This window comes from Melozone crissalis, unplaced genomic scaffold, assembly GCF_028551555.1.
Source record: "Melozone crissalis strain CALT ecotype California unplaced genomic scaffold, PUWL_Pcris_2 ptg000018l_1, whole genome shotgun sequence".
NCBI classification, from domain to species: Eukaryota; Metazoa; Chordata; class Aves; order Passeriformes; family Passerellidae; genus Melozone; species Melozone crissalis.
Window position 1 is genome coordinate 39,352,454 of NW_026535796.1, and position 17,004 is coordinate 39,369,457.

The 17,004-nt window shown below is 35.5% G+C and overlaps 1 protein-coding gene across 5 annotated transcripts in view; it reads right to left on the bottom strand.

The window, feature by feature from the left end:
* EML5 (EMAP like 5) overlaps positions 1–17,004 on the bottom strand; it is a 94,265-nt gene that overhangs the window by 55,040 nt on the left and 22,221 nt on the right. For all 5 annotated transcript variants that reach the window (XM_054276247.1, XM_054276246.1, XM_054276245.1 and 2 more), the window contains exons 3-9: positions 16,594–16,692; positions 15,958–16,026; positions 12,581–12,766; positions 5,165–5,300; positions 3,612–3,813; positions 2,375–2,512; positions 1,411–1,667 (exon numbers count right to left, since the gene is read on the bottom strand). In XM_054276247.1, the coding sequence (XP_054132222.1) occupies positions 1,411–1,667; positions 2,375–2,512; positions 3,612–3,813; positions 5,165–5,300; positions 12,581–12,766; positions 15,958–16,026; positions 16,594–16,692 (1,087 nt within the window). The remainder of the gene's footprint in view (positions 1–1,410; positions 1,668–2,374; positions 2,513–3,611; positions 3,814–5,164; positions 5,301–12,580; positions 12,767–15,957; positions 16,027–16,593; positions 16,693–17,004) is intronic.

Here is a 17,004-nt window from a genome sequence, read left to right on the forward strand (position 1 = left end):
ATGCATGAACAGTGCAAGCAAATGTGAAAGCTTTGGTGAGTCAGACTGAACACACACCTACAGAAGGTGAGCAGGACACAATCCACTTCTCAGCCTTTCAGTCACTAATCCATGTAAACTATGATTAACAATAATGTTTATATCCATATCTAAGTCCTGCAGGTCTTGTGCCAGACAACTCTAAGTTCCTGAATTCATTGTGGAATTTCAAGTGTTACACAATTTGATCATTACTTTAAAGTACATGGGAGATTCCTCTAACTCCACTGCCTTTGATAAATTTTTTTTCATAAACAAGGTTTCACAATCCCACATTCTAACATATGAAGAAACTCCAGGTTGAAGGTTATCTTACAACTTCAAATTGCTCCTCCTGTGTCTGTTTGTTACTGTCTAATTAAATTCTCACAATCTTTTCTTACACATCTTCTGCTGCATTCAATGCACAGAATCAAAGTTGGGCATAGAATGAATGAAATGTTTCAGCAGAGAATCATAAAAAACTCCAAGAATCTGTGAATAATGTACCGTGCTAAGCACAAATCTTTATAAATCTGTAAAAGAATGAAGGGACAATATAAAAAGTGGTGATAACACACAGTTACTACAAATAAAAATACTACAAAGATGAGTGAGAAGAATACAGAATATTATGTAAAGAGTGTATACAATAGATAGAAGTCAAACCTTGTGATAAATACTGCCACTGACGTATTCTAAAAAGGACTACTTCAATTTCAAGCTTTAAGATAGCACTATGTGCACATCCTCTACAGAGGGAACTACCTTAATAGAAATTATTTCAAGACTGTGGGACACTTCAGTCAAGTTTTCAAGAAAACTGTCTTGAAAACACTTGCAATAATAGGGTTATCACAAAGTTCCTCACTGTAAAAGCTCTTTTAAGTTGAAATCCTCAGTCTGCTGCATAGTTTTAGACAACCAAATGTCTCTTCTCAGCTACAACATACCTATTATTCCACACACTTTAAAAACCATTCAGTGCAATAAAATAATAATTTATTTAATATCCAAGCACTATAAGAACAAAGCTATTAAGCTATTGCAAAATTTAATTTAAATGCTGCATTTTAATTCTTCTAAGAAAGTGGGAGCAAAAGTTTATTTTTGAGAAACAAAATAAATTATAAGGCAGCATCTCTAGTATAAAAATATATATTGGAAAGAAGACTAAACATATAAGGATAAAAGTATTTCAGGAATTTTGCCAGAAAAATGCTGTACTTACTCAAATGTGGCAAATAATCTTATGAACTTACAAAGCCCTTCATCTATACCCCCATGCTTCGAACCATGCTTTGAATTTGTTGGGGTTTTTTTTTAACAAAACCACTATATGTTATTTCTGTTTTAAGTAACAAATAGCATGATGGCAACCCAGAACCTTACCCGGCATTCTGTAAAAAAGTCTCCTTCCATTGCCATCATTGGTCTGTAAGTATTTACTGTCTGAAGACCAATCCATATGTGTGATGAAGCTTAAGGATCCAACACATTCCCCAACTTTCTTATATCGCTGAACAACACCATATATATCCACAGAGCTGTCATTGGAGCCAACAGCTAGGAAATTCCCATCTGGAGAATATTTGAGTTCATGAATAGCTTCTTTCCTGTCTTTGATATGAACAACCTCAGTCATATCTCTGTAGTATGAAAGAAAGCATGTCATAAGCAGAGAAGAGCCTCATCACACTGTCAACTTCCCAGTCCAAAAAACGAACAAGATTGTGAAATTATATATTGAACCTAACTGTCCTGTGTGCAAACACAACACTGCTGTTTTTAGAGTTGGTTAGGGCTTCATGGAGGAAAAAACAGAAGGAAACAGTGACACAAGAAGGTGCTTCACTGGGTTGAAGGACAGTGAACAAAAGGAACAGTTTGAGCTGGGTTCACAAGAAAATTTCATCAAGTGAATTATGAGATCTTTATTCACCCATGGAAGGAAACTTCACTGACATGAGACACAAATCTCATTTTCCCTTTAAAATTGTGGGATCACAGCAGCACAAGGCAGTACTTGTTTTGTATGCATGATGTGCTGACAGCAGAATTCCAACACATAGAAACAATTTACAAAGTAATGAAAATTTATTTCTTAGTAATTCAAGGATAATTTATAAATATAAAACCTAAAGTAAAACATTTCCTAGAACATTGCCATTCCCTGCAAATAGACCAGTATACTTCTTCAAATGGGTTGTTATAGAACAACACGAACATATGTAGCACACATTTAAAAAATCTGAATATGCTCCACAATTTAAAACAAAAACACAAGTGACCACATGCATGGCCGCAAGAGATCAAAACATTGATAACATATCTATATTTAAGTTCTGTAGCATACCTGACTCTGAGCACAGTGAAAGAGCCATCCTTCATGCCAAGGGCAAGATGGATTCCATCGGTGCTGACGGCGGCACAGCGAATGGGCTCCTCCATGTTGCACCGGGCAATCAGAGCGTGGTCTATTAAACTCCAGATTCTAAAACAAAGCCATTATTTCTCATGTAAAATGGGTGTGCAGCTTTGTCACACATAAGATGAAGCCCTCCATTTCTGCACAATGTTGGACATGTCCCTATTTTAAAATAAGTTTCCACAAGGAAAATCTAAAACATAAGTGTGAATTATGCATATAGCAAGAAATATTCTTATATTTTAATAGGCAGGAATATCTCTAATTAGAAAATGTGGGGATAATTAATTAATGTGGGGATAATTAATTTTGATTTTCTGAATATAAAAAATTATAGCAAATGACAATACATGCTTTTAGACCACTCCTGCAAAAATTCCATTATTTTGCTAATCATTTTTGACAGAAACATTAAATAACAATTAGAGACTTTGATCACTACAAACAACTTTTCCTATTATGAATTCATTACTGATAACTCCTAATAATATTCAAATATATGAGTCTTTATAACAAGGTAGATTACATCTATTATTTAGAATCATATCTGGAATTTGAGAGTAATAATAATATTAATAATTGAATTATTGATTTGCTTAACTGTGTTGCACTAAAGATATTCAGCAAAAATGCCAACACATTTAAATTTAAAGAAAGAAATGGCAGTTTTGAGTGAAAAAAAATAGAGATGAACATGTAGGAGGGAGTAATTTGGTGGGCTTTCCTGAGCATTTATATTCTGTTTACAATGCATGGACTGGGTTTGATGAAATTCACACATTAAAAGTTAATTTGCAGCATTTGGAAAAGTAAATATGGTAAGAGCAAAATGTGTAAGTTTTTATCCCAGTTTTTTTTCATTGCAAGCTGTGCATGCTTAACACAACTCCTGAAAAGGAAAGACTCAAAGGATACTTGTCTCTGAGTGCTCAGTTTAGCCCAAACAAAATGTTTTCAAATTTCATATATGGGGTGTTTTGGGAAATACATACTTCCACTGTATTTTATTACTGAAGAGCACTCATTTCCTGGGTAGCTTAACTGTAGGAGTGCATCAATGCCACATTTTACTAACTTTAAAATGCATACATTTCAATTAGGCTACCTACAAAATGAGTGGATTGCCTAAAATTGTATGCAGTTTAACAAAGAAACAAAATTTAACCTGACTGATCGATCATCGCTTCCAGTCATGGCCAGGGGTTTTGTAGGGTGGACAGCCAAAGCCCAGAGCTCTCCTTCACAGTGCCCCTGCATTAGCAGGAAAGGCTTGTTACGCTCATGCACCACTATTTCAAAAATTTCACTATCTTGTGTCCCAACGAGTATATGGTCTCCTCTCCAGCAAACACTTCTTACAGAGAGACCTGTAGAAGAGATTGTTACTGAGAGATACATCCTCAGAACTTGTAAAACAAAGGTAAAGTAGCAAAAGACAAAGCATAAAAGCAAGAAAATGTCAAGAAGTATCCATATCCCTTCTCTTATTCTTGGATTTACTTCTTTTACTCTTTTTATCTGTTTCATAGATATTGGCATACTTGCCTTTGGAACATGAACTTTTCATGACTGCTTGGAGGATATATATAGGCTATACCAAGCGCTAAGACAGTGGAGTAGCAGGAAATGCAATTAAGAAAATGAGCAAGAGGACAGGTCATAGAGACAATCCTCAGAAGTATATTTTTAAAAAAAAGAGTGAAGGGAAAAGAGTCAGAAAACTCATTTTATTCGATATAAGATTTTTTTTAAAACTACTTGCTCTGCCATGGGCATTTGACAAGCCAAAAGTTTATGGTAAGCATCTGTTATATCAGAAGTAAAGGAGGCAACTGGAGGTGAGAACAAGTCAGAAAGAATGAAACTGAATGAAACAGCTTTCAGCTACATGCATCAGAACTGAGAAGCAGCAGCTGAGTAAATTTAAATTTAAAACAGAGCCACTCTACTGCAGGGCATATTTAAAGTGAAATGCATTCCATCTTGTTGCAATACTTCACAATCTTGGCGGGAATGCCATGTCAATTATACCATACAAAGACTTCACTTGTAATCAGTTATGTATTGACCCTGAGTATCTCATTGCTATCAGACATTCTAACACATTTTCAAATTCTTGGCAAGATATTAGAAAATAACAAAAGTAACTGGGGGTGAAGAAAACCAAATGCCAACAAAAGCAATATTGTAAGTGACACTATTGCTTCAGTACATGTTTGTATTCTTATCCTAAATCATTACAGCAACTGTATCTGAAACACTCTATGTAAAGTTTTAGCATGACATGAACTGTAACTGAAGTCATATTTCCAAGTAAGCAGTGTTTTAAATTTCACAAAACTGTAGATAACATCCAAATAGTTTTAATGAATATTTGGATAACTAGCAAATGAAATTGTTGTACTCCATTGTTTTACACTGTAGATCTCACTGCCTCAAGTTCTCTTAAAGCATTACTGTTCCTTGTTAAAAACTGCTGTGCTCTAGAAACAATACGCATAAAAAAATTAAATCTGTGTCTACATCATCATCATATGTACTGTTTGTAAAAGTAACTGTGACCTTCATACTAGTGGGCATGATCTATTCTATTTCTAGCAAACAGTTCATAGTAACGTACACAAAACAACACTTTGGGTTTTAAAGTATTTTCTTGTACAAAACACTGACAAATTTCCTATGTTATTGGTATAATGACAGCAACAAACTCCTCCTTACCTTTATACCCCTGGTCTGTTTCCCTGAGATCAATCACAGTAATTGGTTTAAAATTTAAGTCCCACAAGCGGACGCAGCCATCCCTGCCACCAGTGGCAAACCCCTCTTCACATGCATTCATGCTGAAAATTCCTGCCTAAGGAGAGAAGAAAGTTACTTTTAACAACATACACAGATTGGAGAAAACCAGTACGCAACTAATACAAGCCTCAAATACAAGAAAGTCAGATATGGAAACTAACTCACAACAAGCAGAATTAACCACAAGTGATAAACAGAAAGTGAATTGCTGCAGGAATGTTTTCCTTCTGATGATCATCATCATGGTGATGCTGCTTCTCATCCCTAGGAAGAGCTTAGTTTCCTATACTCTTGCCTTAGGATCTGGTCCAACTCTGATAAATGTCAGCATGAAGATTTCCCATGATCCCTATTAGGCTTGCTTTAGGGCCTTTGTTGCTAGTACCCAGCTGCTATACAACAATGCAAAAAACATCTGGGATTTTTTTATTTTTTAAACCAAGGATGATTGATTTAAAATATAAGTTTAGAAATAAAACTTAAGAAAAACAATGATCATGCTACACCATTGAAAACTTAATAAAAATTCTTATTTTAAAGGCGAACATCATGAAACCAAACCGAACCCATTTTCTTCAACTCACTTGACACATGTTTTCTTCAGGATAACAAAGAGGCAAAGATGATACATGTAGTATTAAAATAAAGATACTATAGCCACATAGCCACTATATTTGATTTAACATGATACACATCTAAATGGCATACACACTACTGGGGTTTTTTTATTACCTACACAACTCACTAGCCTAATGTTCAGAAATAACTCACACATTTCAGTAAGCAAAGCTACTGAAAGGGCAACTTTAGCTGATAAGCCCATAAGAAGTTTAAAAAATTGCTCTATATTTATTTTAAGTATGTAGTATTCAACTATGACAAAAGTAAACAAGAGACCATTAGAAACAATGGAAGAGAAAATCTGACTCAATTCCTGTCCAAAAGAAAGTAGACCAGCCAATAATATACACGTATCTTCTAAAATATTGGTCTGAAATTTCAGTTTTGTAAAGAAGTAAAGTTCCACTAGTTCTTTAGGTAGCGTCTAGATTTTATAGTAATGAAGCCCATAAACTGCAAAGATCAAAGCAGTCTGCAAAGGAGAGATTGGCTTTTGGGGAAAAAATAGCTGTACACTCACAGAACAAATTAGGATACAATGTGACTTGTAAGAATTCTGGGGTATTCATGACTATTATCTCCTACCAAGATGCTTTTTCTTCTTAAATTACAACTAAGAAAAATATCATAACAGACTGGTCATAATGAAATATGGATTGTGTTTGCTTCTCTAGCATCAGGTTACAAGGACAAAATTTTTCATGTTACCAAAAAAGAAATCTCTCAGCTTTCACAAAAAAAAGAAGCCTACTAGACTGTCAAATGACAATAAAAACTGAAAGACTTGGGTGACAGAACTTCAAATTTTTTGGCATGTCATGGCCATTCTCAAGAAAGAGACTTTTATGACAAGCTACAAGTTCAGGAGCAGTGCGTGTATAAACAGAAATGTAGTGGAATTTTTAAATCATAAGCAGATTAGAAGTCTAACTCTCATTATCTCTAACATCTTGAAAAATCTTCTGTTTCTTTAGGAGCCTAGATGTTTTAGAATATACAGCACAAACTGTATTTGTTTCTCTGCATGTGTGTCTATCCGTTTTGCTGCATTAACCTTTACTATTGTGAGCAGAAGTCTTGTCAGGAGCAGCTGAGGGAGCTGAGGGTGTTTAGCCTGGAGAAAAGGAGGCTCAGGGGAGACCTCATCACCCCCTATAACAGCCTGATAGCCAGGTGTGGTTTGGTCTCTTCTTCCAGGTAACTGACAGGATGAGTGAAATGGCCTCAAGTTGAGAGAGAAGGTTTAGATTGGATACTAGCAAACATTTCTTCACTAAAAAGGTTGCCAGGTATTGGAACAGGCTGCCCAGGGAAGTCCTAGGGGGATAATCCCTGGAAGTGTCAAAAACAGGAGGAATGTGGCACTTGTGGGTAGGGTTTAGCGGTGAACACAGCAGTGCCAGGTTAACAATTGGACTGCAATCTTGGAGGCCTTTTCCAACCTTAGTGATTCTGTGACTCTAGGTGCCATGGAATAAATATAAGCCTAGAGGAATTTCAGCTCATTTTGTACCTTATGCTGAATTCTGTCCAAGTTTAAATCTTTTAAAGCTCTTTTTGGAATGCAATCTTGATAATAGAATTATTTTCTTTTCTCTAATTAACTCTTTCCAAAATCCATTATTTAATTAGTCAGTATTAAAAAAACAATCAGACATTTGGCAATGTGGGAGATGGCGGAATGCTCTGAAGACAAGATCAAGTGGATCCAGCATTAATCTGTTTTCCATTCCACAGAATATCCTTATCTTGAAAAGGACATAGTGGTTGTCAAGGAGATTTGGCAGATGTGCTAGCTCAGTCTCTTGAAATGCAATAGGACACTCTCATTGCAGTCTTTGTGCCACTGGAATAAGAGAACGAGATGAAAACTATAAAAATGCCCCTCATTAATGGGGACTGTAAGCATCTAATGGAAAAAGCTGAGCTTTGCTACATTTCATATAAACGTTAGGTTCACACTTAAAGGGGAAAAGACAGATTTTTTACTGGGGTAGCTGGCCAGTAAACCCTCCACTAAATCCTTCCTTTTAAAAACTGACCAGACTGTTAATGCAAATCAACTTTGGAGTCTTCGTGCTTCTTTAATCCTTCAGGGTGAAATTGTAATCAATATAATTTGATTATTGATGTTTAAAAATCCTCTAGCAGTAATGAAAGGCAAACAATTGCACTGAATTTCTTAGATGCAATTGAATGTAAGCCACAAAGACTGTGCTTCTGAATGAAAATGAAAGGTGTAAATCAAAGACTTCCATCTTTAAACTTATGAAACTCAACATACAGGCTGCATTCTTCTTTTACAAATTCTTCATTACACTTCCTAATGAATGTGAAAATTCTGGAAATAATATCTCAAATCTAGCAACATTTTCTCAGAATGCTATTTCCTGTTTTTCCAACATAACCAGCTGGTATCACATCTGTGTTCCCTCAAATTTAAGAAAAAAATAGTTGAATGAGAGCAAATAAAAAAATAAATGCCCAGATCTACCAGAAATTAGAGTGGAAAGCTAGAGAAGTACAAGAAGAATTTGACAAAAATTATTCCTCCTGCAAGAATACTTAGCCACTACTTGAATCCAAGAAGTTTCCAATACTGAAGCAGCTTATGGTTTCTTACTGCTGCTGAACCTATCTTGCAAAAATCAAGTGTCAGTTTATCTAAATGCAATTGTTTGTATAAAATCCACCACTCCGACTATGCAATTCCTAAAACACATGATGACTGCAGCTATTTGTCATTAGGACCAAGCTTGGAAGATCATATGAAAACTTAGGAGCAACTGACTACTAGTGAGCAACATGGAGAATAGAGACACTGCACCAACACAAAAACAACTCCACAGCCTCCTTTTTACTCCCAGGTACACTGCAGGACACCGAAATGTAAAGCAACACCCATGTTGGGGCACACACCACGAGACAGTGTCTCTCCCAGCACATACTGCACAGTAGGGAAATGGATTGCAAACATTTAAGGTACGTGTCAGTGAGTTTACAGAGGAGAGACACTGCTGTGAAATGTGATCTTCCTGTCTAACAAATCATCCAGAAAAGAGCTCAAAAATGTGCATACTATTATAAAAAATTAAAATAGTTGTCCCCATAGCTCCCATTGGCTAAAAAAAGTGGACATCTTCCTTTGAAGCCAATGACTGGTCTAAGGAGCAAAAGAATATACTGCATGACTTAATGGTCATGGTGTTGGTACATGATACCAGTTTAAAACCATTCATTTAAGTTCATTATATTGTTTCCATCTATATTTAATTAGTATCCAGCACACTGACATAGGCGTGCAATGGTTTTAACAGAGTGCCTGTTATTTAACCTCAAGCTTGTTATTTAACCTCAGTTTCTGACATCAATCCACACAACTTTAATGTGTACCTCTGAAAGACTATCTCAAAATTAATTATTCATCTCCTGAGAAAGCATCTTAGGTACATTTACTATGCAAGGCAAAAGCATAGCACACAAGAATCTTTAAAATATACAGTGTTTAAACTAAGCATACAATTTTAATATCCAAGTAACATCTTGTATATATCTTAATAGCCATGGACTACCTTGAATTTACCACTTATAAGGTGGTAAGTGGAAGTTTCTATAATCTGTTCTTTGCCCTGGTATACAAATAGACATACATATACATATAGATATACATATACAAGAGACAACTATCAATATTTTTTTTATTAGTCAAGGTATTTCTTAACTTCCCAGAGCCAGATCCATCACCTACAAATAACCTCATGGAGTATTACCATTGCCAGTGAATTTATACATGCTTTCATGTTATTGTTTCCTTTCTCTCCTTTAAAATTTTCATTACTAAGATTATAATTTAGGAGGCAAATCTAGAATTGAAGTTTCCATTGTTATCCATTGTTCCCTGCACATGAACTCTGCGCCTTTACTCCTAAACCCTGCTCATTTTCCATCTTTTCCTACTTTTCATTCCTATTTTTATTTTAAGTGAACTCCCTAATCCTCTTCCAACTCTTAACTTCTGTGCTTTCAACTTTTTGTTTCTACTCAAATTCAGATGGAAATCTGCAGGAAACTCTACTTTCCTCTCTGTTGGTATTGCTATGACAGAAAACAGATAATCTGTCTGAATTAAGAATTCTTATTTTGCTTGTTAGTGTTGAAGTTGCTATGTGTTTCTTTGGTTGCTCATACTGGGAGACCATGCCTTATTTTTCACATTGAATTATTTTTAAAATGAAAAATGTTTTTTCAGCTAAGGGAACCACAACAAAGAGAACCAACCTTTGAAAAGAACAGGTTTTCTGTATTAATGCAGACAATATCTTAATAATAACTAATAAATCTGGAGCTGGACTATTTCTCCACATCACTAACATGCTTTAGAAACTGTTTTCCAGTATCTCAGATATCTGCTGGTTATGCTGCAAGAAAAGAATGGTATTTATACAAATAATGAGACATCTTCCTTCAGTAAGATTACAGTTTATGTCACATCTGTTGAGGAGTCATGATGCAGGATGATGAACAGGTATGCAGGGATGACAATTCCAACACTACCACACTGAAGAGAAATTTCTATAAATTCCCTACTACAGTGCACACTGTCCCTTCAACAAAAGACATACACCATAAATCTTGTAGCTTGCACTTGCATTACCTTTGGGCAAGAAGGACACAATTTATAAAATTAAGTATACTAATTTATTAAATTAAGTAGCCACAAAATAGCATGATAATATTTTAGTACAGCTGAAGAGATATTGTCATTCCAAGTTTCCATATGTTGGGCTTAGAGTAGTCTGTCAATATTATCCTTTAAAGTAATTTTTAATTGAAAAACAAGGTTTCATTTTGTTGGAAAGAAGTTTCCATATTTTATTGGGGTTTTTCTTCCCCTGAAATCAGTGAGATTTGTAGTGATTCTAATCTCTTGTAAAAATGAATTTCAAAGACATGAACTAGTGTTCATAACTTAATTTCAGTACTGCAAAGTACAATTCCATTGAGCCTAGATGACAGAGCCAAAAATAGAAGGCTAGATGAGACCGACTCCAAGGTCACCTGAGCTCTGCCATTGATGTTACTGAAGATAAGGATGTTACTGCACTTCAAATTTGATCTTATGGTCAACTCAGAACTGATACAGCACATAAGGGAGTGGAGCAACAAGCTTTCATCATCTTATGTTTATCAGTAGTCATTTCACACTTAAACAGCTGAAAAGCACTGCATTATTCAGAGAAATAAACTGTTGCAAGTCTAAATAGTCCAAGTAACAAGTATGTTAATATGCAGGACAGCTGTCTCCTACAGCACCAACAGAATGGGAGAATATTTTGGCATCAGTTTTCAACAGGAGACTAAGTACACTTTTCCCTCTGGGAATTGAGATCTGCATAGGCAATAGCCAATCATGACAGGAAAACACAGAAAAGAACAATATTGAATACTTATTATGAAGACCGAAACCAGATCTGAAGTTATAGAGCAAGAATAACTCCATACTGTAAATACCCCCTCATATTTCCTGATTCATAATTTGGTCCCTCTTGAATACATTTTATATTTCTACAGATGCATACAGGACAGTATCATTGTCTGGGTTTATCCGTAATTTTTTTTTATTTTATATATACATACACTTTTATGTATATAAAGAAATCTTAAATGCAAAATGTAATCTGGGATACGTTTCACACACAGATATTCCTCAAAATTTATCTTTGTTCATAACAAGAGACAGTGTCATTATACAACTGACAGAATAAGCACTCCAACCACTTTTGAATTATTAGTTCACTCTACAAGCTGCAATCATCCTGAATGTGTATTTCTAAATCTCTGGTAAACCAAGAGTCTGCTTACCACAACTGACAGCAACCTCTCCCACTCACATAAAATTCATCACTTCATCCCCTCCACTCTACCTGATTAAATCAAGAGTGACTCTTGCTCTTCAGTTACAAACACCAGGCCACCCAGTCCAACAGGCCAGTTAAAACAAACATATTCCAACAAGCAAGAATCATTAACTGTTATTAATTTTTATCTAGAATTTTGAAGCTGCAATATCAGGACTCATATGCTTGTTTTTTCACACAATGTTAAATTGCTAAGATTGAAACTTCAAATATTATCAAGACGGTGCAATGCTTTTCAAAACAAAATTAACATTCAACCAGCAAATCATATAGCTTCATAAAGTGACCTTAGCAGTTCCATGCACCATAGGTTAAACCAAACAGAACCTGGTTGGCTTTGTTTTTAAGTCATACTTGCACAATTAGAAGTCAAATATTGCCTATTACCAAATGAGAGGTAATGAGGACTTTCACAGTTTAGTATGTACAAATCAGATTGCAAACCAAAAAGTGGGTTTTTTTGCTGCCTATTTTAATCACAAACCCAAATGCTTTAAAATAACACAGAAAATGTAATTAAAACCTACATAGCAAAATTATAATCACTTTTTATTCATATTAAACATTTCAATTAAAAGAAAGTATTACCAAGCACTTTGGAAAATTTTTGTTAAACTTTCACTGACATGTCTTCACTTTCCAAATCTGTATACTGTTCTCAAAAAATATTCCAATATGACATCATGAGTATCACTGAAACCATTTAGGAACACAGCCAAGGTGACCTTGCTTTGCTCTTTCTGGCTTTCCAGAAATCTACTTAGCATACAGCGTTAATTTAGAAAGGGGCACTTACAGCATGGGCTCCCTGTATTGTCCTGACGAGGTTGATTCCCTTCCACACATAAATATCTCCGTTCAGGGCACCCGAATACGTCACCTCGTCCCTTGCACAGGCCAGGCACAGGATGGTCTGGAGATCACCGGTCTTGCCAAAGACACCACGTTTTGGTGTCAAGGAATTGCCACACAAGCTCCAGAACTGCAACATGAAGTGATTTAGAAATGGTTATTTTGCTAATACCTTAAAATTTAATATGCAGATCTGAAAGAGAAGTACCTTGCCTGCAAAAGAAATCACCCCCTTTTCCATGTCTCAGTTCTCCAGTTTAACAGGGTTTTATGCTATTAACCAACTTTATCTTTCCATAAGATCATCATAACAGAGTAGTTGGGAAGGAATTTTGGGATAACAGTTTTAAATTAAACTAAAATTCTTTCAAATAATAATTTGTGAGTCAGTTGTATTTTCAGTTATTTTTGAAAAGTATTTCATAATAGAATTATCATATCTTTCTTTGATGTAAGACTTTTATGCTGAAAATGGTGCATTTGTACTTTATGTTACTTTATACATTTAAAGATGCCATCTAAGCATGCAGAATTCTGATGAGACTCTATTTGCTCTGTTTGAAGGCAGCTGGTTTTTTTGCAGATGTATTTCCCATCAGAACCACGGATCACACGCAGTAGCCATCTGAGGCAGAGATTTTTAAGAACTTTCTAATAAACCATTTGTGTGAAATTGCAGCAATCACACAAGTGTGAATTCCCTCCTAGGTCACCCAAGATGTATCAATGAATCCTGAACTAAAGACAGACAAAGTCTCTCGTCAGAGCACAATACTTGCCAACTAAGTCTCCAGATAAACCCTGTAGTTTCTGAGATCTTTGCAAAAAAGAAGCACTTGTATATTCCTTTCAAACCCTCCTGTCCAAACATGTAAATGTGCATTGGAAAGTGAAGCTGCTGAAGTAATCCAATGTAAAACATGAAAGCATCACCGCTGACAGGTTATTGTCTCAGCATACAGGAGTTCCTGCATATGTGTTTAGGGAACTGTATTTCACAGCAAGGTGCTCTGTTACCACTAATCAATTCAAAATTCTGAGCAGAGTTCAATAATTATGGGACAATGTAAAAAGTTAGCATGAATAGATTTCTGTACAGTATTTTTGCAATACTGTAATTCAGAAATAAGCAGAAATTACCATTACTGATTAGAGTAACTAGTACTGATTAGACAAATCCCAGTATCATAACTAGTTGTGCTGGTTTGGGCTGGGATAGTTAATTTTCTTCACAGTGGCTGGTATAGTGCTGTCTCTTGGATTTGGCTGAACACAGTGTTGATAATACAGAGATGGTTTTGCTATTGCTGGGCAGGGCTTGCACAGCCAGGGGCCCTTCTGCTTGCCTACTGCAACACTGGTGAGGAAGCTGGGGGTGCATGGGAGGTTGGGAAGAGACACAGCTGGGAGAGGTGACCCCAACTGCCCAAAGGGATATTCCAGATCAAATGGCATCATGCTCAGAACAAAGTGAGGGGAAGAACTGGGGGGAGTATTTGAGGGGATGGAGCTTGTCTTCCAAAGTCACCCTTATGTGTGCTCTTGTGGAGGCGGCTGAACACCTGCCTGTCCCTGGGAAGCAGTGAATTAATTCCTTGGTGGGCTTTGCTTGCATGTGCAGGTTTTGCTTTCTCTATTAAACTGTCTTTACCTCAACCCATGAGTTTTCCAGCTTTTACTCTTCAATTCTCTCCTTAGTCCTGCTAGTGGTGGAGTGAGTGAGCAGCTGGTTGGGGCTTAGCTGCTGGCTGGGGTGAAAACCCCTATGTAGGCTTTAATTTATATTTTTTTTAACTAAAAGACATAGACCATGTTGTTGCTTGAGAAGCAACTACAGTCACTGCATAAATGAAACACCTAGCTCCAATGTGAAAGTGGGTGATGTATCTAAGAAAATTCCTCAATATCAGTTCACATGGAATTATCTATATAACTTGATTAAGTACTGTTACAAGTTGCATAAAATATAATCTGAGAAAAAATACAGTGTTAAAAACATGAAAGTAATTCTTGATATCTGAAAGAACAGGAAGGTGTGGTTTAAAAAAAACACACATCAACAACAATCTCTTGCCTGATCTAAATGACTAAACACCTCTAGAATTCTGAGTTTCCATACTGGTTTCCCAGAGGAAACAGCAGTTATTTTTAAAATAATGTTTCTATTTAGAAAGGCTTTGTAGAGCTTTAAAAGTTGCTCACACATTTGCTTATCTAAATAGATATATTTTGATATCATAAAGACATCTTAAATATACTAAATCACCAATATTAACTTACTATTGGCATAAAGGTCCTCTTAGAGAAGTAGAAAAAAAAGATCATTATTAAACAAGTTATTGGAATTCTCTAACTGACACGCTAAACGCTTGCATGCCAAATCAGACTTATGCAATGTAGCCAACAGATTTAACACTTATTCCAGTAGGCCACTAATACATATTACTCTGCAAGTTCATTGTATAAAAAGCAACACATTTCCCCCACATGGGAACCTCCACACAACAGCAATACAGAACTTTCAAGGTGCCATCTACTGCTGTGATGTGGTAACACAGAAAACTGTGCATGGGAGAAGACAGTGACTTTTGACTGATGTGAAACACAGTTCCTAATCATTGATAATCCTGCTGCAAAGTTAAACCTGAAAAAAGTTCCTTCTGCACAAAATTTGCTACATGGATCAAACAGAGCATGCTTGAAAAATACATTAATTGTCCAAATTATGAATTCTGTAACAGGTACAGAATGCTCCAAATGACAAAGGTACTAACACAAGCAGAGAAAAGAATTGAAAGAAAGAAAAATGCTGCTTCTCTTCTTTTCTCTTTCACTGTCTCCCCATATCCTCTCTAAATGGTAAGAAATGGTTTTTCAGTTCATTTCAACTCTGCAGTGCAGCAATTAATTCATTGTCCAAGATTCAGAAACTTGAGTACCTGGAGTCACCTTAAACATGTGCATCCTGTCCTACACTACTTTGGATTTCAAACAGTGTATTTCAGAGAACCTAAATTTTCAATGATATTACAGCCATTACATACAATGCTACTGACAACTGTTTCATTCCTACTACAGTACTTCTGCCAGGGCATGAATTCTTTGAGCATGGAGGGTCTGTTTTTCAGTATACAGATCTTTTAACGTATCTAGTGTAGACAGGTGTGATTCATGATTGCAGTTCTAAGAACCAATATTGTTCTTACACAAAACCTTACATATTATCATTCTATATTACTTTTAGATTCTATTTTTATACATTTTATAGAGCATATAGTACTGCAGCTTAAATATTTTATAAATGAAGAGTAATTTCATTACCTTGATGTGTTTTACACCACAGCTGACAAGCTTGTTTGGCTGGTATAAATCCCAAGAAATATCAAATATCTGCACAAAAAACCCAAAGGATGTCAGCAGAGATGGTCTTTCTAGCACAGGACAGTTAAAACAGTAAAAACTTCTGGCAAATTAACACAGAGTCTGAAATGCTTCAAATGGATCTATTGGAAAGACTTTTTTATCCTCTCATTCCATATTGAAATTTCAATATACACCCAATATAGTTCTGGCTTTTTTTTTCCCTACAGTAATTAAAACACATGATAAAACAACATTAAAGTTCATTTACAGACTAGAAAAAATCAAGCAATTATTTGCATTTTGATTTCCCATATGGGGATTAGGGTCTAAGAAGTGCATTAATTATGCACTTCTCCTACATGTTTTCAGTCTCAACAAACCATATACAAATAAATATTGAGTTACCCATTTTATTCTAGAAATAAATGCACACATCTTAAATATCTTCACATCTTTTTGCATATCAACCTTTAGGCAAATTCAGTTTCTAAAACAAAATGGGTTTTGTTCAGAAACAGGTCTAGTACATATATACAAACACGGTTTAACAAACTAAAATTGACATTGATGCTCAGACTATTTAGTTGTACTTACTCTGTCTGTATGACCAGGAGCCATTGATAACAATTTTCCTTTTCTCCAGTCCCATACACAAACTGTGTTTTTCGAATCCAAACCAACCGAGACCAGACGCTAAAAGTGTCCAAATTAAACAAATAAAAATAACTCAATATATTCACGAAATCTAAAGCCATTATTTTGAGTGAGTTGCAAAAAATGTGTAACATATTTGAGACAGAAGCAATAGCTCCATTTTGATATAGAAGAAAACATTAACTATATCTTACACCAAAGCTCACATAGATGCATCTTTTCAGGTACAACATCATGACTATAAAGATCTTCTTAGATAACAACATATTTCTGATCTATAGAGTTTAATATATATATAATTCTGTATAGCACACAGGGCAAGCTGCAGTCAGGAGACATTTGCAAAAAAGG